Source organism: Morone saxatilis, unplaced genomic scaffold, assembly GCF_004916995.1.
Source record: "Morone saxatilis isolate NCDOM2014 unplaced genomic scaffold, NCSU_SB_2.0 Contig0, whole genome shotgun sequence".
Classification (NCBI taxonomy): Eukaryota; Metazoa; Chordata; class Actinopteri; family Moronidae; genus Morone; species Morone saxatilis.
The window spans coordinates 15,959,678-15,981,792 of record NW_023339650.1 but is presented as its reverse complement, the minus strand read 5'-3'; the positions used below and the strand labels follow the sequence as shown (position 1 = coordinate 15,981,792).

At 39.8% G+C, this 22,115-nt stretch overlaps 1 protein-coding gene across 3 annotated transcripts in view; it reads left to right on the top strand.

The window, feature by feature from the left end:
• LOC118321130 (cadherin-7-like) overlaps nucleotides 1-22,115 on the top strand; it is an 87,099-nt gene that overhangs the window by 43,101 nt on the left and 21,883 nt on the right. For 2 of the 3 annotated variants that reach the window (XM_035652337.1, XM_035652344.1), the window contains exons 3-8: nucleotides 660-779; nucleotides 12,119-12,286; nucleotides 14,109-14,296; nucleotides 16,510-16,763; nucleotides 17,877-18,013; nucleotides 20,012-20,133. In XM_035652337.1, the coding sequence (XP_035508230.1) occupies nucleotides 660-779; nucleotides 12,119-12,286; nucleotides 14,109-14,296; nucleotides 16,510-16,763; nucleotides 17,877-18,013; nucleotides 20,012-20,133 (989 nt within the window). The remainder of the gene's footprint in view (nucleotides 1-659; nucleotides 780-12,118; nucleotides 12,287-14,108; nucleotides 14,297-16,509; nucleotides 16,764-17,876; nucleotides 18,014-20,011; nucleotides 20,134-22,115) is intronic. The other variant, XM_035652353.1, reaches the window with a different exon arrangement.

The following is a 22,115-nucleotide window of genomic DNA, read 5'->3' as shown; positions in this document are numbered from 1 at the left end:
CCAAAAAACTTAGCAGTTTTGGGATCTGTGTGATATCAGATGCATAATAATTTAGCTTTGTCTTTTTTGGTGGTGGTGAAATGCCTCTTTAACACAGCACAGAGTGGTTGCAGAGCTCATTTGGCTTCTGAATTAGAATCAACAGATTGAAGTTACCGGAAAAGATGCTCCTAACTAATCTGCAGGAGGCAAATGGAAATAATGGCAATGGAATGATCTCCAAAGGCTAGGAGTTACACTTTAATCCTGCTTTAGCATCCCGGCAAATGATGGCAACAACAGAAAAAGTGTTGTTTGTTTCACAGCAGTTGAGGCTGAGAGCCAGAACACAGCACATGTCAGATTGTTTGGTGCTTCTGAAGGTTTCTGTGAAAATGTGCTTTAACTCTGGCATTTTGTATAAAAATTAAACTCTGTACAAAACTAGTAAGTAAGTAAACATCAGTCCCAACAAAGGAAGACAGTGTAATGACTAATGACTAATGAGATTATTTACCGCCTGAGAAGTTACATTTTCATTGCTTTCTCCCTTTTTCCCCCCTTTCAAGTAGAATTGGTCACACGCTCTGTTGATATGATGACTATTTCCACATTTAGCTCTTTTTGACTTGGCTTCTGGATGTTGTCTTGGAAACTAATGAAGGGCTGTCTGCCCACAGGAACAATGGTAGTGCAAGTGGCAGCCACGGATGCAGATGACCCGACATACGGGAACAGTGCCAGGGTGGTCTACAGCATCATCCACGGACAGCCCTACTTCTCAGTGGAGCCCAAGACAGGTAGGAACAATATTTGTTAGACAAAAGTGATGGTGATTTATTGCAAAGATATGGCCACAGTTTGTCCTGAAAACTTATTCTCTCCCTTTTACTATGGCTCTTACATAAACACAATTATTTGCCAAAGTTGGAAAATTTTGGTTATTTTACATTAGAGATTCCATATTTGTCTTACAAGTTTGAAGTAGGCAATGCTCGGGGGAAAAGTGATATCATAAAAATACAAATAAATACCTTGATAACAATTGCATGTTTTTTTTTTCACAAAACTTTATTACTTAGTTGATTTAGTCATTAATATTTGATGTTAAACAAAGAACTTCCTACAACCACAGTTTGAAGGTTATTTAGCTAAGACACATGGATGTTTTGTTTGCTTTGTACTCAGTGGCCACTTTATTGGATATGCCTGTATTCGTTGCAATTCAATACAATAGCTCTACTACAAATTCCACTTTACCAGAGCTCATATTGTACAGTTTTTGTTGAAATTGTCAGAAATGTTCAATAATGTGTTTTTACTGAGGTAATAGTTAAAAGTGCCCTTGTACTCCACTTCATTATATCAAGAGGTGTTTGTAATTTTCTGTCCACGATGGGGGCACAATACTAACCCCTCTCAATACAAACCGGTGCAGTACAACACCATCACCAACTACGACCTCAGTGCTAAAACACATAATAACAACTGTATGACAGTGCCCAAAAAACGGAACATTATAGGCATCAAAAGATTATTGGTAGAACTGTTATATTGGATTGTATTAGGTTGTGCCTAATAAATTGGCCACCTAGTGTATTTCCCAAGATTCTCTTGAGTTAGTAGCTTTAAAAACTTCATCATCATCAATCATAATTATGCAACCTGACCATGTGACCTGAACAGAGGAAGGCCCTTGGAAAAATGTCTCCTGGTCAGGGTATGCTATACTTCTGGATTTACCTTAGTGATAAAATGCTTGTCTGAGGCATGATATAACATAGTGTAGCAGTAGTTCAAGTAGAAAAGGGCCATAAAGTCAACACACACATATCTACTGTAACATCAGTGCACCATAAGCTACTGGTCATAGCAGACCAAGTAATGCTGTAAAAGCAAAACCCCTGATTGCTTTGTAAAGTTACATAGTGTGGCTTTAATCATACTGCTCATCTTGAAAAACACCAGCCTTAAGTGCCTTGATGCCAACAATAAAAACACCACTGACAATTTTATTTTGCAATCAACAAATTAAAGCACTGAATTTCAAAGAATGCAGCGACAATCAAATTGTACCATCACTTGGTGCAATAAAGATAACATGGATCAAATTAGAAAACAGTAAAAAAAAGTCTGAGAAAAGGGGCTAAAATAAACTGCAAGATAAGATGTGAGCTAGTTTGTTGACTTGTGGGGCGTTTTATCCTGAGAAGTGCAGCGGCAGTCCTCGCTACATCTTCATAGCTGGCTCATTAGCCACTGCCCTGCCGAGGCTCGGCTACTTCATGCAAAGTACTCTTGCAAGAAAAAAAGAAAAATATGGGCCATCCCGTAATATTAGGCTTCATCCTCTGCTTCGCGACACACACAACACATACACACATGCTGGGATTTTATGAATGTAGTTCTAATTCATGAACTGGTGAAAGCCACTGCAATGCAGGGATTTATGTCGTTTATTTTTCACACTCAGGCAGACAGACAAATAGGAGGGAAGCTTGACAACAAAAACTCCACGTTGACCTGTAAGGTTCACTGTAAACATTCAATAAGCCTAACCACCGGAAAAAAATGGAGCATTCAGGAAAAATGAATGTAAATCGCAAGAAACAAAATGACTTCATACTGTGTTGGCATTATGGATGTGGTGTCAGAGGAGGAAAATATGTTGTGAGCATCAAAATTTCAGCACACTTAGCTGTGAAGTCTGCACAGTATCACAGAATTTCTATGTTGTTTTTCACTTTCTAGAGACCTTCGACTAATGAAGCCTCCTGCTGAAGCTTTCATTAGGGAACATTTCCATGTTTCCATGTTTTGGGGCGAACATTTACATGTTTTATACACTCTAAATGAAAAGCTTCCTCATGGATACTCTTTAAGCTCCGACAGTTCCACTGGTACTTCTCAGAGGCTGTAAATCTTTGATTTTTTTTTAGAAGCTAAAACTTCTGTGGGCTTATTAATGTTTTAAAATACTGCAATCACCTTCTTTACGATGACTAAGAGGGTTTGGAACATGGGAACTTGTGCTTCGTTGTTTTTCTCAGTTTCTTTCTGCGGTTAATTCAAATTGTGATCACCTGACACCCATGGATGTTTATAAATGAAGTCATCAAGAGAGACAAAAAATAGCTGCAATTTGGTTGGTTTAGCCGAAGTACAGAGCAGTCAGATCAGTTCAGGTGGCTATTTCTCTCTTAATGTTTAAACTGCAAAAACACCCAATTATATAGATATTTTAGAGAAGTTTATATATACTTAAACAATCCTTCTTTATCTTTTTAATTAACTGAAACATTTTCTGAACATCCCCAAGGCTTCTTGTGAATGACCTGTTCATCTTCAATGATATGTTGCAGCAATCACCTCTTAATTTTAATAAAGCGTCTGACTCCACAGATTCATTGCCTTTGCAAAAACGAACTCCTCATGCTGGTGTCTCCTGGCAGGATAAGCTAACACTTAAAAATGAAGTTCAAAACTGTTAACTAAAGCTTGCAGTTAGATCTGCTTTTCTCATTCCTTAAATCAGATTTTTTTCCCACACTTGAAATTAAATTCACCTTAAAGTAAAGTGCCAAAATGACAGCTTTCTTCAACAGTTTACAATACAAATTGGTAAAAATTTTGAGTTGCAATCATTAGTCAATCAATTGATTATTTGATCAAGAGGAGATTCATCTGCAACTTAATCGATGAATCACTGATCTTTCCAGATTCTCAAATTTGAGGATTTATTGCTTGCGTCGGTCATATATTACAGTAAATCTTATATTTTGGGGTTAAGAAATGTTGGTTGGACAAAACAAGACATTTTATTAACTTACTTTAGGCTCTAGGATATTGTAAGAGGCTTTTTTTGTTTCATAAACCAAACAATCACTTAATCAAAAAATCACTTAATCAAAAAAATTAACCTCTTAGCTGCAGCCCTTGTAAAAATTGTTACCTTCTGCTGATATTTTCGAGCTGAATCCAAACTTGGTACGAATGTGTATTATGTGAAATTTAAGAGTTCTCGGACAAATACTTTTCCAGATTTAAGAATGGAAAGTTGCTTTGTATGGCTTTAAGTGTAAAACTAAACGCTAACAGATAAATCCCACATTGGTACTCTTTCTGTAGGACAACGGTTTATTAACCTGTCAAACACAGCACACACACACACACACCCAAATGTGTGCCCAGATACAGCCTTTGGGCCCCTGCCAGCACCTTGGGTTTCTGCTGCCCATCACTGCCTGACCACGACTGATTATACTTGGCTCTCTTTCCATCCACGTAGAAGGTGATTGGATATCATGGTTATGAGATGCAATATTAGTGTCAGAATGGAATAGCATGGATGGCTGTCTGGGAGGTGTGGCTCCATGTGGGACTTGATGCAGGGAAGCATGAAGACATGTTCTCTTGTTTGACAGGAGTAACCTTAATAACAACCTAGTGTAAAACAACGGCTTATAGAACAGTAACTTGTGTGTCAAGGGGGAAATCCTGCAGGCTTTTATAGCAGCATTGTTACTGCCGAGAAGTCTCTATTGGTTTATAGAAGTTCTTTGACAGATTTTCTTTTAGATTCTTTTCCCTTATATTGCTCCCTGAAAAAGCATGAGACACAGCCGTAATTGAGAGAAATATTAGGAAGTGTTCACTCGGTTACCTTCGTCTTCATCTTAATTTAGTTACCTTTCAAGAAGGACTACCTTGGGGAAATAAAAATTTATGCTACCAAAAAAATGCTCTGCTGGTTTCCTGTAAAAACCAAGATCCTGTGGTGTCATCAACTTTTAACTCTGTCGCACCTTTGACAAACTTTTGTATTTATTCATCTATTTGTGGTTTATTTACCTGACATTTTTGAAAAATCCCAGGACTTCTTTTTCCACCTCAGTTCTATAAATACATTTGTCACAAAGTATCAGTTATGATTAAGTTATCTGTAAACGACTTATCTTACTTAGAAATGTTTATTTAGTATTTGGTCATCCATTTTAAACCCTTAGTTCTAATTGTTTGCTACTTCTTTTTTTAAGATAAATTAAAATTCTCATCATGAAGAACTAAAAAAGGGGGTCTCATTTATCATGTTGTGTCTAACAGAAATGTCTGAAACAGGGATGGGATGGATTTTTGACCACTTGCCTCTGGCTGCTCAGTGATCTTTAACAAAGATTGCGCGAACCCCTAAACCCATCAATGAGTCTCAAGTGAGACTTCATGACACCAATACCAATTAGAGTGAGAGCAGACATTTACTTAAGTGATGTTCAAACAGCATGTCTGCCCAATAAAGTCCCCATTACTCTCATGTCATGTTTTCCTTAAGACCCATTCAGCTCAATGACCAGGACTCATTCTTTCACAGCCTCAGCTGATGACATATTTTTCATTAAGCTAAGTGGGTTTTTAGAACCCAAGGTTGATATTTCGAAAGCTTTAATGGGTTATGATTGCTTACTGTGAGTGGCCTCTGTTCTCCTACAGTAGATTGTAGTGCTAACCAGAGTTAATTTCTTCCACATGCTCTACTGTACATACTGGGAAACAATAGGCATGGAGGAGGAGACATGACGCAGAAAGGACTTTTACCTGCATTCTGTTTTAATTGAGCTGTCAAAGCGTTTATGTATGCAGTCATATTTTACTTCTCAGGTGATCATATTTTAGAGTTTTAGAGTTGTTTGTGAATTTTAAAAGAAAAATAATATATTTTGGTCTGGTATGGCCAAGTAAGGCTAGTTTTAGCTGAGTTATCTGACTCTATGACTCTTCTAAACTTCTGTTACACTACATTTTTTGCCAAGTGCCACATGTTTGTTGTTTAGCAAAAGCTACTTAGTCTTGCTTTTATGAAACCTTGGGGAGACAAGCATCATCTGTGGGGCAGTCAGACCCTAAATCAGTAGTAGAAATAGTGTTTGTGTTGGGGGAAAATACCTGAACCAATTCAGTGCAGCAGCACTGCAAACACTAGTTCTAAACATGTAGCAGAGAATTATTACATGTCAAACACTGTAGAAATGAAATATGAAATATCAAACAGTGTCCACGGTGATTCACAAGTGCATACACAGAATTCATTTACCAAGATTTTCTTGAGTCGGTTTCTTATTTTACTCTTATACCACTGAAATGTTTATCTTTGGCATTTTAAAACAGTTGTACAAGTGGAGAAGTGTCATGAAGTGAGTTAACATTAACCACCATAATCTATCAAGTAAGCCTATAGCAGAAAAACTCCTAAGGGTATTGACATGACCTTTTTTCTAAGTATTGTGTTATTATCTTACAAAAGTTTAAATGATGTTACAGGTGTTAGATATTGTCCTCCCACTGTAATGGCTGTGAAAGGGGCTGCAACTGTTAGTTTTCTACATATTGTCAATACCATGTTTCTTACTGAATACACTCTGGGGGTGAGACACTAGTTTTTAGACAGCAGCCCAGGATTGAGTGTTGTGGGATGAGCGTTGTGCTTCTGTCTTTGCAAGTTACTAATTAGTCCCATTTGCAGCACACGCCTGGGCCATAGCAGAGGGTGACTTTGACAAAGTGCCTGGGCTGAAATACACTCTAAGCTCCACACTGCAATACTGCACTAGCGATTAAGTGGCAGAGGGCTAATGGTCAGGGGAGGGGGGAGGGAGGATGTGTGTGACCCGGTGTTAGGTGGGTAGCATCCTGGCTCTTTTTCGTCTAACAAGTCTCTTTACTCCGCTTCGTAATCCCAAATTGAATCTACAAGGTGCCCTTGGGAAAAGTACTTAATCCTGAATAGCTCCAATAACTTCCAAGCAATGCATAATGTCTGCAAAATACATTGTTGCGCCTAAAGGTTCTCAGTTAAGACAGCATTTTGTAATATATATTGATTGATAGCTTGTAGTTTAGTTTGAAGGTGACGCGGAAATGGTAATTCTGTTAAGGACTGTGTTCTAATTGATGGCAGGCTCAAGGAGGTTTGAACAGCTGCCTCCAGCTCCATACACCTTGGCGATATGGCAAGTCCTTTACAGACAATTATCCGCGCACATTAGCACTGCTAAGCATGCATGCATGCTCACAAACCTCAATGGCTGGAATAACAAGAGAAGAATTTGGTTGGTAGAAAATGCCAGGTGCCTGAATGAGAGGATTAATTACATCCTAAAGGGGGTATTTAAGATGTGACACGGCTTGCCTCTCAAAGCAACACAACTATGACATCTGAATATGACAGGTACTCGTGTGAGAGGCGGCTGGATGGACTGAGCTTTGTCTTTTTCTCAGCCTGAGAATCTAATTAAACTGAATACGCTCAAATAAAGGAAAAGGCCAGGTTCAATCCTAGTGTAATCTATACCTGCTGCGGCTCATCACAACGCTGAGGTCAGGGGGAGACGGGTCAGCCTGTGATTAAGATATTAGCGTGGCCTTTTGTGTGCTTTTCTTAACCCTTTTCTTAAAAAGTGTGTGTCGTTGTAGTTCTGTGCCAGATTCTTGCTGCTGTGACTGCACTAAATCGAGAACATTACAGCTGAAGGCTAGATATAAATCTAGCTGCCTTGTGTAATATCGAGAAGGAGATGCAATTTTTCAATTCTAATCACAAACAAGAAACACACCTGGATGTGTGCACAGATGAACACACTTCCTTTGAGCGTAACCCCACAAATGAATGGATAATGTGTCCTATTACATGTTCGACATATTGCTATGCTTCTATAACATTGGGTCCTTTGTGTTGTAGCACCAAGGAGCCCTTTTACATTCGTGGATCCCTGGGTAGGTATAGTGACCCATGATTAGAGCATGATGCTTGAATGTCACTCAGTAATAAACTACCTTAGCTGGAGGTTTTATTCCCTGTTTGTATGGCCTGTTTTTGTGTTATGGGATCTATTCCTTGTAAGTGGACCACCTGAGGGTTCAGCAAATCACACATTGCACCCTTCATGTTTAAGTGTTCATCACCTTCATCAACACCTCTCATAGCTGCACGCAGAGCCAGAGGGTTCTTCCAAAGTCTGCACTTTTATTTCCTCTTCCAAAGACAAATGTCAAGTATCTGGGTTTTAGCAGGGAGCACGGCCCACCCGTCTGCCGCCAGTGGTGTGGAGACAGCTAGATAAATGCGCGGCTACAATGCGTCTGGCTTGCACCGGAGGCAAGGAGTCACGGCGTAATGCGAGGCCGTGCCGTGATAGCGACAGAAGGATTTTAATCATCGCCTCTCCCCAGGAATGACACCAGCGCCGCACGGGGTAACAGAGATAGAGAGCGAGGGGGGCTGGCACCCAGCAGACAAACAACAGCCTTGCAACATCGCTGTGTGTATTAGCAGTGTTGCTCGGTGAGAAGTATGTGTGCTTCTGGCCAGGCGGGAGGAGAAACATGTCGCTGTTTTTTTTTTTTTTAGCTTGCTGGAATCAGGATTCATGGCATCATTAACCACAGCCAATATCTCTAAGGCTCCAACACACCAAGCTGATATTAAATAAGTATATCAATTGTGTGTGAAACCTATCTATGGTTTAGTGAGAGCATTCATTTGTCTCACTGCTGGCTGCACAATCTTGACATCTTTTTCTAGTTTATTTCACCTTTAAGAGCCATCAGTTGCAGCTGTTATTATAATCCAACCATTATCCAGCTTCCTCTTCAACTTTACTTCTCCCGAATGTTTAAAGGTGCCTTTTTCAAGTCTAGACATGCATGCTTTGTCCCTGTGGTGGTGTTGTATGGAGTAGAGAACAGAAAAGTTTTGTTGTTTGTGTCTAGCTAGTATTAAGGGAGACTTGCTGGATTGAAGGCTTGAAGTAACCTTTCTGATGCAACTCAGTAAACAGGGTTCACAGGTGTCACTGCAGCAGGCACCAGAGCAGTGGTGGTGCTCTTTAATTGGCTACGAGGTTACACTGTAGAAGGAGCAGAGAAGTGATGAATGGGTGGATGGAGGACGGATGCAAGGGATAAACGGAGCAGATGGGTGAATATCCACAGCGCGGAGATAGATGCCTAAATTCTCAGCATAAAAGCATTAGGCTTTTAAAAAAAGAGAGAAACAGATGACATGTTTTGACTTGGTCGCTGAGGCTTAACCGAAGGAGAGAAAGGCAGCCCTGTTTTCCCCCAGTGCTGTATGACAACGTCCTACTGTTCATTATTTGATGCAGGACTGAAATGACATGTTTTGTAGAGCAACAGCAAAAGATTACTGCTTTATTGACCACTGTCATCCCAATGTAAAGCCCACTGGCAGGGACTTTGGAGAAAAGAAGTAGACGACTCACTATAATTTAGCTAACTGAGCCATTTAGTTAGAGCAGCCAATAACAGTTTTCAGCTGGGGGGACTGTAATGACATTAATAAAGGATGGCAGAGAAAGAGAGAATTAAACACTTAATGGAATTGTTTATTTTCCAGTACAGCCATGGTTGACGGTCAAACAGCATCTTCATTTTTCTCTTGAAGTCTTTTAACCCACTTTTCTTGATTTGTTTGTCCTTCGTCCTTTGTTCCTGGATTGATCTTAATTACTAATGTGTGTGTGTGTGTAAGAGAGCGTGTGTGCTTCTACTTGAGCTATTCTTGTGTGAACTAGACTTGCAATGTTCAGAAATCCTTGCTCAGGATAAAGCAAGAGTCAGAGTCAGTTCAGACATTGCACGTACGAGGCCTGTGGTTTTGCACCCAGATAAAAAAACAGCACACTCAAACCCAAAATACACAATTGGTGAAACCTGTTGGAGAAACACATCCATAAATAAATAATGTAAAAGACCCTCATCAGCTTTTCTTTGGTATAAACCGTACACCTCTTACTTCAAGGACATGCCTCACCTGAAACGATGTTCTGCCCCCATTCTCCTCGGTAGGGAAACAAACTGGATATATAGCGAATCCCTTTGTAACACAGAAAGAGCTTTTTAAAACATTGAAAATGGATGTTATATGCTACATGGAACAGTGTATGGAACCAACTGTCGTCTAATAGTTTTCACCAAGTTTTAGCAATGGAAACTCAGAGAGGAAGCGACTAGTATAGAAGGTCCTTACACTTCAAGCAGTAAACATTTGCCTTCATGGTGAGTTGTGCTTTGGTGACCTAATGAATGTAAATCCAATTTCTTTCATTTTTTGTTCGTTGACTTCTTCTAAACTATTGTCACCAGCTAGCTGCTAACTTAGTCTGCTTGCAGTTTGGTGCTGGACAGGTAGTGTGTGGTGGGTTTAAACAGACCTTATTTATTAAAGAGAAGGTTAAGAACTCAGTAAAGCTGTTTTTTCTAAAATAAACCGAACTGAAAGACGCTAAAACACACACATAAACATAGTTCTCTGTCACCGTGAGTGACACCTTTCACATACATTGTTATTTGGCCCACTGTAACATACATGTAACATAACAACATAGTGCAGCTTTTGAGTAAAATAAATCAACCTGAGAAATCTGCAAACATTCTTAAAACTGCCAACTCTAAGCAAGAACCCCCCTTTGATCTGCTTCATCAGGCTGTGAATGTGATAAAGCAGCTAAAAATGATTCATTTATTCAGGAATGTGTGCTGTGGCTTTGTGGGGTTCGTAATGAGTAATCTTCCATGTTCTGTGGGAATCTTTAATAAGTGCCATTTAATGAATGAAACACATTGTGTGGTAAGTCATTAACTTTGAAAGCAACAGTGATTGCTTTTGAAGGATTAGGACACTTTTCTTTGCATTTAAATGCATGGCGTTCATTTTTCTGGAATTATCATCTTTGTAGTTAACAGATAAAGTTGAGATTGGAAAAATGTCATTAATGAAAAGATTTCTCTTCAAGCTTTTTAGTATTTTGTGCATGAGTACCATATCTTGGCTTAACACTAGTCATACAGCAGCTCAGGTGCAAGCAGAAAGCTACAGACAAATGCCAGTCATTTGATGGCAGTGTTGTCACATCTCTGATCCTGTTCTGATACAGATCAATCATGACAGGACAACAGACAGATAATGCCTCCCCTGGCGGCTAAAATGTCCCCTTGCATGTGCTCACTTTTCTGACAACGTCTTAACATTAACTTCATCATATGTCAGACTACTAAACTATTTGGAGTGACAGCACATTTGAGGGCATATTCATTGCTGTTGTGTAAACAAGCAACCAGCCATTATGGACATCCCCCATTAACCTCAAGTCATGTATTCTTACTACCTGAAGAATTGGAGTGAACATGTTTTTCCAGTCTGAATTAATGTTTTATGACCATCCATTTTGACATAAAAAGATCTTTCTAGTACTTAAACATTCTACAAGTCATTTCAGGGCTTGACGTGTAATATTGTTGATGTCTTTTAGCCACTTTTTGTGTGGTAGCCTACAGTTGAAGCTTTTTCAATGCTATTATATTAAAGACAATCACTTGCAATGACCTGGAGGCATTTGAAGCTCTGTATTTTCTGACGACAATCAATCCTCTTGGTGGAAGAAGCACTAGCAAAATACAGATGAATATAACATTTATGAAACATTTATTCTGCCTGTCACCTAAAGCAGTGGTTTCCAATGTGGACTATATTGCTGAACTAATTATGAAAACTAGAAATTTGATTTTTAAAATAAATAAGCTATCATTTGTGTGAAAACCAGCAAGCAAACAGAGATTTCTAAACAGTTCAGTGACAGATAAATGTTTGAAACATACTTAAAACAATGAATAAACAGTTCAAATAGTTAGCTAAACGTAATGGATAAATGGTTCGATATAGCGTAGCTAAATTAAAGTATAAGCTTAAACAGTTCAAGTAGTTACCTTAAAGTAATGGTAAATGGTTTAAATAGTAAGCTAATGGATAAAGGGTCTTTAGCTAAAACTAACCAGCTAAAAGTGGTTAATTGGTTGAAATGTCCAGGTTCAGCCACTCCAAATGATATTAGTGTAGCATAAATGCCAACTTAACCAAATCAACCAAACATGGACAGTTATATGTGAAAACGTTATTGTGCTATCAACTTATATATTTAGTGTTAAATAACATCCTGTTCAAAATCTATTCAAATAAACACATTTGAAACAGGTGTCAATGAAGGAGTATGTCAGTTAATCTGTGGGTATGGTATCTGATTGGGAACCGCTGACCTAAACCTCTCTCCCTCTTTTCTTCTCTCTTCAGGTGTCATCAGAACAGCTCTTCCCAACATGGACCGGGAAACGAGGGACCAGTATGTGCTCGTCATCCAGGCCAAAGACATGGTCGGCCAGATGGGTGGCTTGTCCGGCACCACCTCTGTCACTGTCACGCTAACTGATGTCAATGACAACCCGCCTCGGTTCACTCACAGTAAGACTCCTTCCTGATTGTCCCTACAGGGTCGATTAAGCTTGTCATGTACAGTACATGCCATGTTCTCAACTGCAATTGAGCAATCAGCATAATGCATGGTGTTTTGTTCCAGCTGAATGGGGCTAAAGATCTATTATCGCTACAAGAATACTTGAACTTATGTAAAAAATAAGGGCATACTTTGTATTGTATGCAATGAATGCAGTGGTACAAAAAAAACTGGGCTGTTAATCCACCCGTGAAAAGAAATCATTAGAAAATATTAAATTTCCTATATTATCTGGAACAACACTGTAGAATTATTTCTCCAGTATTGTGTGGTAGAATACAGTTCAACAGAAAGTACTCATTATATACATTAAATCCTCATCATTAAACTTCAGCAAGCACATTTTCTAAGGTTATGGTAACTGCCTTCCCATTCTCTATTTATCTTTGTAAGTTCCCTACATTTGTATTTTCAGCAAACATTTGGACTTTTATGACCAAATTAAAAAACAGCCTTCCTGCAAGGTGTGCACCTCCCTGCTTTACTCTTCATCAGAGCTGGGGGCTGCTTTGGCGTTGGAAACCAGGATCAATCAGGCTCCGTTTTTTTGTTGTCAGCCTATTTCACGGACTGCTAATGGGTTCCAGGCCGAGCTTTAGGATTCAAAGGCATGCAGTGCTTCTCATGATAATCCGAAGCGCCGGCAATCGGTTTACCACTGATAGCCCAACCACTGTCTGGCTGGTGCACTAACCACTGGACTGCCATGAAGCAGAGTCAATTTGCTGGCCCCTGGGGGGAAAGAAAGGTTCAAGTTTGCACAACAAGTCATCAATGCCGTTTTAACCCAGTGCTGTCACGCTGGGAAGAAAGAGACTTTGGAGGAGTTTGGGGTTTTGCTTCTGCTGTCGCGTTTCCAGGGTCATGGGTCAGAATCGATAGACCATTACGGAGCATCAGAGCTGATAGAGTCAGGAGCACCTAGTCCTTGGAAGAAACGAGTGGAAAGAAGCCAAGGTTAGCTGCATGAGAGAACAGGCTGTGGGGGAAGGTGTGGGTAGAGGGGAAAAGAGGAAGGTGCAGGGGCAAAACGGAGGGAGGAAAGCAATTCTTTGGTCTTTTAAAGAGCTGCTATTCCACGGCAAATTAAAAAGCCATTATAAAGATTACATGGCGGCAAACAATGTCAGGCAGATTAGCATTTAGACGGTGGCTGAGGGAGACACTGTGAGGAACACAGAAAGGTCTGGTAATGAGCTCTGCCATGGTGATTGGAGAGATTATGATTATGAATATGATTCCCTTCTTTATTCTTATAAGAGTACTTTAAATCCGAAGGGTCAGACAAAAGCTCAAGGAACACAATGGAGAGTTTTGGAGTAATAGAATCTTCAAGTGGACTTTTCATCCCAAGAAAGGTACCAAAGCGATCAGAGTCTGACTCATGTTTTTTTTTTTCTTCTTACTTTCTCAAGAGATAACCTATTACATCCAGACAGTATTTACTGAGTTTTATATGTTGCTAAATATATTCGTCCAGCTTTAAAACTTTGACAACTGAAATTAGTCTTTGCTTCCTTAATCGCATATTTCACTTTTCTATTACCGTCTTGAGTGCCTATGCTGCAGTATGAAGTGAAAGCAAAGTGCTGTATTCCATGTGTGTCACTACTGCAGCCTGTCTGTGTTATGCAACATGAATTTATTGAGGAGCCACAAAGCCAAATCAAAGCTGAAGGGGTATAACAAAAGCTGAGCCGCTTGAAGGTGAGTTGGTGGTGAAATAAGCACATCCATTACTAGCATCCGCTCCTGTCTTTCCTTTTCCAGAGAGCTATCAGTACACGGTGCTGGAGTCGCTCCCAGTGCAATCTGTGGTGGCCAGAATCAAAGCAGCTGATGCTGATATAGGCTCCAACGCAGAGATGGACTATAGGATCATGGACGGCGACGGACCTGGCATATTCAACATAACAACAGATGAGGACACACAAGACGGGGTCATCATCCTTCTGAAGGTACTGCATATAAGAACAATTAACATAGCAGTGATGTTTTGTCCGTAAATGGTACTACACCTCCCCTCCTCAGTCAAGAATGTTAATGTGTTAAGTATGTTGGGAAAATCCATTTGCATTAGGGGATTTGTCCAAGGGCCAGAATTTTTCTAAGCAGACACTGTGTGGGCTGGACTTTCAAATATAAATTTATATTAATTCATGCCAAATTAGCCTATTTTTGTTAAATATTTTCACAAAAGTAATTATTATACTTTATACTTCATAATGATAAATAGATACTTTAAAGTATAAAACGCTCCCAGGCCTCAACTGAGGAGGCAGTTCACTGATGGTTAAAAACTTGTAATTCTGGACACATAATTGCAGAATGCTGTCATTTGCAGAAAATATGAATCAACATTTTTATGCTATTATGCAGTTGCACCATTATTGTGCATATAAAGTACATCAATCTGATGTGAGCAACCGTGATTTTGATCATGTTCCTACCTTGTACGACGCACAGATATGAATTAATCTTAAAGCTCAGTGTGATGACTTTTTTATAGAGAAATATTAAAGCATATAAAAATCATAAAAAGTGCTAAACCAAAAACAAATTGATACTATTATTAAGTGGTTTCTGTGCAGCCAAAGAGTGATTCTCTGATTCTCTGAGCCATACAGCTCCATTGTTGTTGTCCATGTTATATAAAATACATCATTGAGTCACACAGTTGCACTGGGTGACGTGTTCTGTCACATGAACATGGGAACTGTAGTTTATTTTGAGTCCCATATGCACCATCTGTTGTAAATATTTACTAGAACACCAAATGTGTATTAATCTGCAGCTAAAAAAAGTCACCAACGAATGCACTATTACTCCTGTTTTGAGTAACTTAGCTAGCTACAGTGATCAACTTATTCAGGAACTTAATTAGAAAAATAAAAAAAAGAATTATGCATTTGTGACTTGTTTTTAAATATTTGCAGAATTTAGTAGGAATGAATAGGCATGGGACTGAGTACACAGACAGTCGGGAAGTATTAAGAGACAGACTTTTGGTCTGTTCATTCTGTTGTTATAATAAACAGAAAAAACATGTCTCTCCATTTACTGTGATCTTTTAGCACCAGGCTGCATATAGTTGTTTACAACAGGTTAACTGCCTCTCCCAGTTTCCCTTTCTCCTCTTTACCAGTCTTACTCTGTCTTAAAATGTCTTTTCACCTTTGGATTAAGTGATAATCACTAATGACAAATCAGCATTGACTATCTCTAACACCTTTGATCAAAGTAAACACCCATGGTTAATCAAACCACAGCAGCACACAGAGATCACTGTAGGGATTGATGGAGGGAACAGAGACATTCTAACACTGAAAAAAGCACTCCCCTCCTTCCCTGGAAACCAAGATGCTATGAAATAATGTCATTAATATCTGTTTGCATAAATTAATAAAATTTCTAAAGTTAAATGTGGAACAAAGCCACTTATTTGTTGCTACAGGAAATAATGTTGCACGTTCTTGCCTCACTTTTGGATGCACCAGAGCTTATGGCTCATACTTTACATTTCAGGGTTTCAGACTTGAAATGGTCGGTTCAGGCTTCATGGATGTGACAGTTCATTGCTGCAGCTCTTTTGTAAGAGAGGGAGAGCCATTGTTGGACACAAGCAATTCTTGTCAGATGGGCCAATTTGATCCTTTGTTTGTTTTGCACCAAACTCAGACAATTACAACATTGGAGAGAGTCACTGACAATGAAAGTGTCAAATCAATGTTCTCCTGCAGTATATTATATGTTGCAATGGGGAGTTCCAGACAAAATGACAAAATGTTTCAAAAGCATTCATTTCAGCATGCTTTTCACCACGGTGTGTGCCTTTCTTAAAATCAATATTATTGCTTTCACAGCACGAAGTAACTATAATTTATCAGCAAAAGACTTTGTTTAAGTCTGATTCCGTGTTAAATTGAAATGGGTCTTTAGAATAAACACCTTTAATTGGGATCAATATCTCATTGTATGAATGATTTCCAAATTACATGCATATATAAGCTGTTCCTTTACCCTTGAAATGTGCAGTAACCATTGCAGCGTAATCTTTCCAACAAAGAACTAAACATTTCTTGCCACATCTAAAACCATGTGTCTTATTTTGACAAGAAAAGTGAACATCTTTCACATATGTTCATGTATTCTTCCTGTCTGTCTCTTCCAGCCTCTAGACTTTGAAACAAAGAGCAGCTTTTCTCTGAGAATCGAAGCAACAAACAGGAATATTGACTCCAACTTCTTGAGTCTGGGCCCATTTAGTGACACCACATCTGTCAAGGTGACAGTGGAAGACGTCAACGAGCCACCCGTCTTCTCCATGCCACTCAGCAAGATGGTTGTTTCGGAAGACGCCAAAGTGGGCAGCTCGATTGGGAGAGTCTCTGCCCATGACCCAGACACCTCCAACAACGCCATCAGGTACTAACAATTTGCAGTTACAAACTGTAAATCTCCATGCCATTTCAAAAGTGAAATATCTCTCCTCATGTAACTCTTCCAGTCATAATTCACTTTAAATCAGAAAAGTGTTAATGCTCCAGAGCTGAAATCCCAAGAATAAATCCCACTAAAGCTCCCAAATCAAGTAACAAAGACATTTTTTTTTATAAATGGGTTAATCTATTCAAATGCTCCACATTGTCTACAAACACAGAATCCATAGACCCTCGAAAGTCCCTGTGTGGCTGTCACAAAGACGATGCCAGATGGTGGGAGGGCTAAGGAGTGCAGCATTTGCAAAACTGAAATGCCATCTTGAACGAGAGAAGGGCATTCCTGCAGGAGGGTCAAGGCTCAACACTTGTGCTGTGGCATTTATGCCTCAAAACAAGCACTCACATTGCCAATCTGTGCAGTGTCACTCTCGAGATCCCCACCTATTTTGCATTAATTGAATGAATATTGTATGGTATTCATGCTTGGTCTGTTAGGATTGTTAGTAATCTTAATCAGAAAATCAAATTACTCCACCATTGTAGCTGTAAATTGCCTCTTTTTGCTCCTGTGACTGTTATCAGCGTCTGCAATATATTTCACTACATCTGTTGAAATTAAAATTATTGTGGAACTAATGCAGCCACAAGAGTCAAATTACATTGCAATAATACCCTTTGGATGTAGGCTAATTGAAGTTGTAATTTTCTCTAGAAATACGAGTTGCTGTGTATTGAAAGGGTTTGATCAGTGTTGTGTGCTAAGGGACAAGTAGACAGCCTTCAGTTTTATCAAAATTTAATAGGGTTTTGTTTCACTCATGCTGCAAAGTTTCTGCTGCATTTCTGAATTCACAGTAATCTCTGGACTTTTATTAATCATTTTTACTTTTTAAACTCATCATCAAAACGCAATTCATTGATGATTGAATAAAGCTCTCTGTATCAACTGAAAATCTTCAGTGTGATTGTTGCAGTTTGATGGTGGAAAACGATCATAATCTTTTCCTACAAGTAGAAGAAACACTAAAATGTCAAATCAATACCACTATCCAAAAGCAATTTTTAAAAAGCATGTTGGTTGTGTATTTTTTTCCAGGTACTCCATTGACAGAAACACAGACTTAGAGCGCTTCTTTAATGTGGATGCTCTGAGTGGGGTCATCAGCACAGCCAAGCCGCTGGACCGAGAGGCCAACTCCGTCCATAACCTCACTATATTTGCCATCGAGAGCCGTAAGTTTATTTACAGCACACACTTTCAAATCTGCTATACCAGTCAGAGTTGACCATTTGCTAAACCCTTTCCACAAGCAGCAACTGTCCAATTAAAACCTAGCAACCGTAATGGCAGACCTGTAAAGCTCTGGACTCTCGAAATGTTGAAGCACTGCATTTCAGTAAGAGGGATATTTAGCATTTTAAGAATGTGATTAAACCAAAATTAAACCAAAAAAGTAAAAAAAAGTAAGTGATCTTATATAGGCCTAGTTGAACTAGGACTACGTAGCTCAACACTGTTCATTTTTATTTCTTTGACATCAATCACAAACCTATGAGGATGCTAACTTTTGGCCTGGGTTTAGTCTTTTAACTCACTACTGTATCATGTTTCTCATATTAAAACAAGTTGTTAACAAGCTGAAAGAATTGAGGTCAGCAGTTTTCAACAAACTAATGGAGCTAATTAGGCTGTAAAAAGTGGTCGCTGGAAATAAGAAACCTCTGTTTGTCTACATCTATTTGAGATTAAGGACCCATTGTTTAAAAAAATACTTTGAATATTGAGTAGTAAATCTGCCAAAAGAGCTGAGCAAATGGTCAGTTTAGGCTGCTTGTTGGAATCACTGTGGAAAAGTACATAAAACTCCTTTATGTCCTGTTATCCTCTTCATAATGTCCCATAGCCTTCTCTGTTGTGGACACTGCAGTTGTTGGGGTTGTTGTAGGGCTGTCAGGGGAATATTAATTCACACGCAGGACAGTCGTTTTGACCTCCATGTGTCCCTGAGCCGTGGGGACAAGATGCTGACTAAGGGTGGGCGATCTCACCCACGGGTGATCTATGTTAATGTGATGTGAAGAAGTGCCGCCTGCCTTTTTGTTCATCTCTCGATGGCTCGAAGGACACGAGTGCCTTTCTTCCCCAGCGTTTCTACCATTCCACTGCTATTACGCAAACTCAATGGACAAGAGTCCTCAGCGCACGATCCGCCGAGCACTCAAGACAGCTGTGTCACATCAGTATAAGTTAAAAAGAACGACCAGCCTGGCAGTTCCTCTGCTTTCACATCTTCAGACCGAACACTGTGTGAAGAAAGATATTCGTTTTTTTTTCAAAACCTTTTCATCACTCTTTGCTTCAAAGATGTGTTTTTATTTACATCTAACAGAGCACAGACAGTACTCGGTTGATTCCCGAGTGTGAGTGCTCGCCTGATATAGCAACAAAGAGAAGGCGGCATATAATAATAGCCATATGAAATGTCACAACAGTCCTTCATGCATGAGGTACTGGCTTCTGACATATAGTGACACTCGGGCACTGTTTCCAGCTGAAAACATCTTTGAGTTCACAGACTGGCAACAAAATCTACTGCCCTGTACGCCTTATGACAGTATTTATAGTAAATGGGTTCTTTGTAACTGGAAAGAGTGCAGGGACTATTTGGTTGAGGGATGTTGTGCATTTGAGCTGCAGTCACTCACATTTCATCCGCTCTACCCAGACCACGCCAATGACAACAAGTCTGTGGCCCGAGGCTCCGCGCGTCCTTTTTATCACCATCAAATCAGCCGGCCCGAATGTCACAGCGTCATCTCTGGCCGGCATGGCGGCGACGCCAGGCCAAATCATCATCTTGCACTCAGACGCAGCCATTTAGCCATCAGTGTGTGTCAGGCAGACAGAGGCGTGAAGCCCACTGTGCAAGATGGCTCGTCCGCAAGCGCAGCCTTCCCCGACAGCAAGCCCGCACCGAGTGTAATCACTTTGGCTGATCCACAGCAGAATGGGTAACTACACCAGCTGTTGGAAGCCCGCTGCATATGTCATTACAGCAGCACTTTTTTTGCCTCCTTTGTGATTAATTAAAACACATGAGAAAGATCAATATTCCATAATTTGGCCAAGTGCATCAATGCAAAGTTAAGGCAGAATTAAAGTGTTTAAAAGAAAGTTTGTTGAATGCTGTGACATGAACAGGGGACTCTCTTCTCTCTCTTCTCTTTCAGAGGACCCAACCCAAATTGGAAAAGGCATCTCTCTCATCACAGTGCTGGACATAAATGATAACGCCCCGGTCTTTGCCATCGACTATGAAACTCTCCTTTGTGAAAACGCTATGCCAGGACAGGTAAGACTCAGCAAAGTCTCTGCAGTTGGTCCAGCTTCCCCTCCTTCCTCTCTCTCTCTCTCTCTCTTCACACTGGCTTGAAGTTTGACTCACAAAGATAGCCTGCTGACTCTCAAAGCCATTAAAACCTTTTCTTGTTCCTCAAAACAAGTCCACTGTGCACATATACGCCTCACTGCTCGAGGTCATTCCACAGAGACGGCATCATTAGTATGAGACACATCCTTAAGATTTAATAGCACGTATTGTAGGTGTTATCGTTCATTAGAGATGTTGCTCTCATTCCATACTGTCAAAGCCAACTAAATTAATGACAGTGCTTGACTCTGCCTGTGGTCTTAATCCACAATAATATCACGGTGTAATGTGATACCTCATGCCGGGATGGAGTGGCGCTCCGCTGCGGTTTGTCTTTCCGTTCTGAAGACCTGTGTAATTAGACTATCACCATGCAGGGCAGCGGGGCAGAAGATGCATCACAATATCAAACAAAAAGGGGACCCTGGGAGATTTCAGGGCTTGGAGCTTTGATCCAGAAAAAGAAGGAGGGAAATGAAGCTGTATCCATGCATTGCATTTTCCCTGTGTTTAGCATTTGGCCTCATTGTTGCTAAATGACTTGTGTGTCTGCAGCGGCGATTCGTCTGCTCTTGGCATTTGGAAAATACAATCAGAGGCGAAGGGTAAAAGAGGCGTGTAGTCCTGAATACGTACAATTGATCAGAATGATGCATTGTATTAGAAATGGCTATTAGGCCCTTTTAAATATGTTATTTGCATTCATATTTTGGAGTTGTTTGTCACCGTGCTGGGAGGGTGAACTAACACAGCAAATGATTTCATTTGCAAAAAATGAGAGACTATATTTCATGTGTGCATTTGTTTGTTTTTTTCTGTGTACATGATGCTTGACCACAATGTGGCTCTTTTATCAGTGAAGTTATGGAGCCTTACAGATGAAGGTTTCTAAGGTTGTTGGTTGGAGCCACTGGAGGTTGGTGTGTTTGTCTTTGTCTCTTACTTATTCACTTAAAATTGCCCAAAAAAAAAAAAAAACTAAAAGGAGTTTAGTTTACAATTCAACATACCTTGAGGTATTTTAAGATATTGCTGGATCTAAATTTAATTAATCAGATTTTAGCCTTAGGGTGCAGAGTATTTGCTACCTCTATATTAGATGCCATCATTATTGAAGAATGCATTCTTCCAGCGCTGAATGTCTATTTTTGGTTAATGATGCTGCCATTTATCCTGAGATGATTGTTGTCGCACGGTGATATCAAATTTGGAGCAAGCATAGCAACTATCTATCACCCATCAATATACCCTGACTTTCAAATTCCACAAATAATTTGTACATTTCTTCCCACTAGCGCCTGATAAATTATGGCACAGAGCCTACGACAATACTGAAACAAAGTCATTCCCCAACAATCAAACTGGCCCCCAGGACATAGCAACGGCCATGGCCCATGACAGCATCATCAGCAGGAAAAGGTACAGCAAATCTGTAATTACTCAGCTGAAGCAGACAGATTGCTTACTCAATGCCAGTGATAGCTGAGCTGTGAGCCCCCCCCCCCCCCCCCCCAAGGTGTAGCTAGGAGCTACTCTGCTGTAAAGCTAGCGGAGGCCTCTGTCCTCATGCGCCCAGCGAGAAGTGGTACCGCATTCAAATTCTGCCCGTGCAGTCTTACAGTGGTGCAGTCGTAAAATGAGCTGCTATAGCTACAAGCTAGTTTTAACATGCTAATAGTCAAGACGCTCTCAGAATTTTAAAGTGGTGTGTGTTAGTGAGTGTCTGTGGTTTTTCCCTCTTTTACATTCAGCTGAAGCGAAAGAATAATGTTCCAAAGAATGTCTGACTGATGAATTTAGAGACATTGCTTTACACTTCGCATGCATTTAGTTAGCCTGGTAGTTAGTTAGCTACTAAATAACATGCAATATACTTGAATTTATGATGTTTAATACATATGATA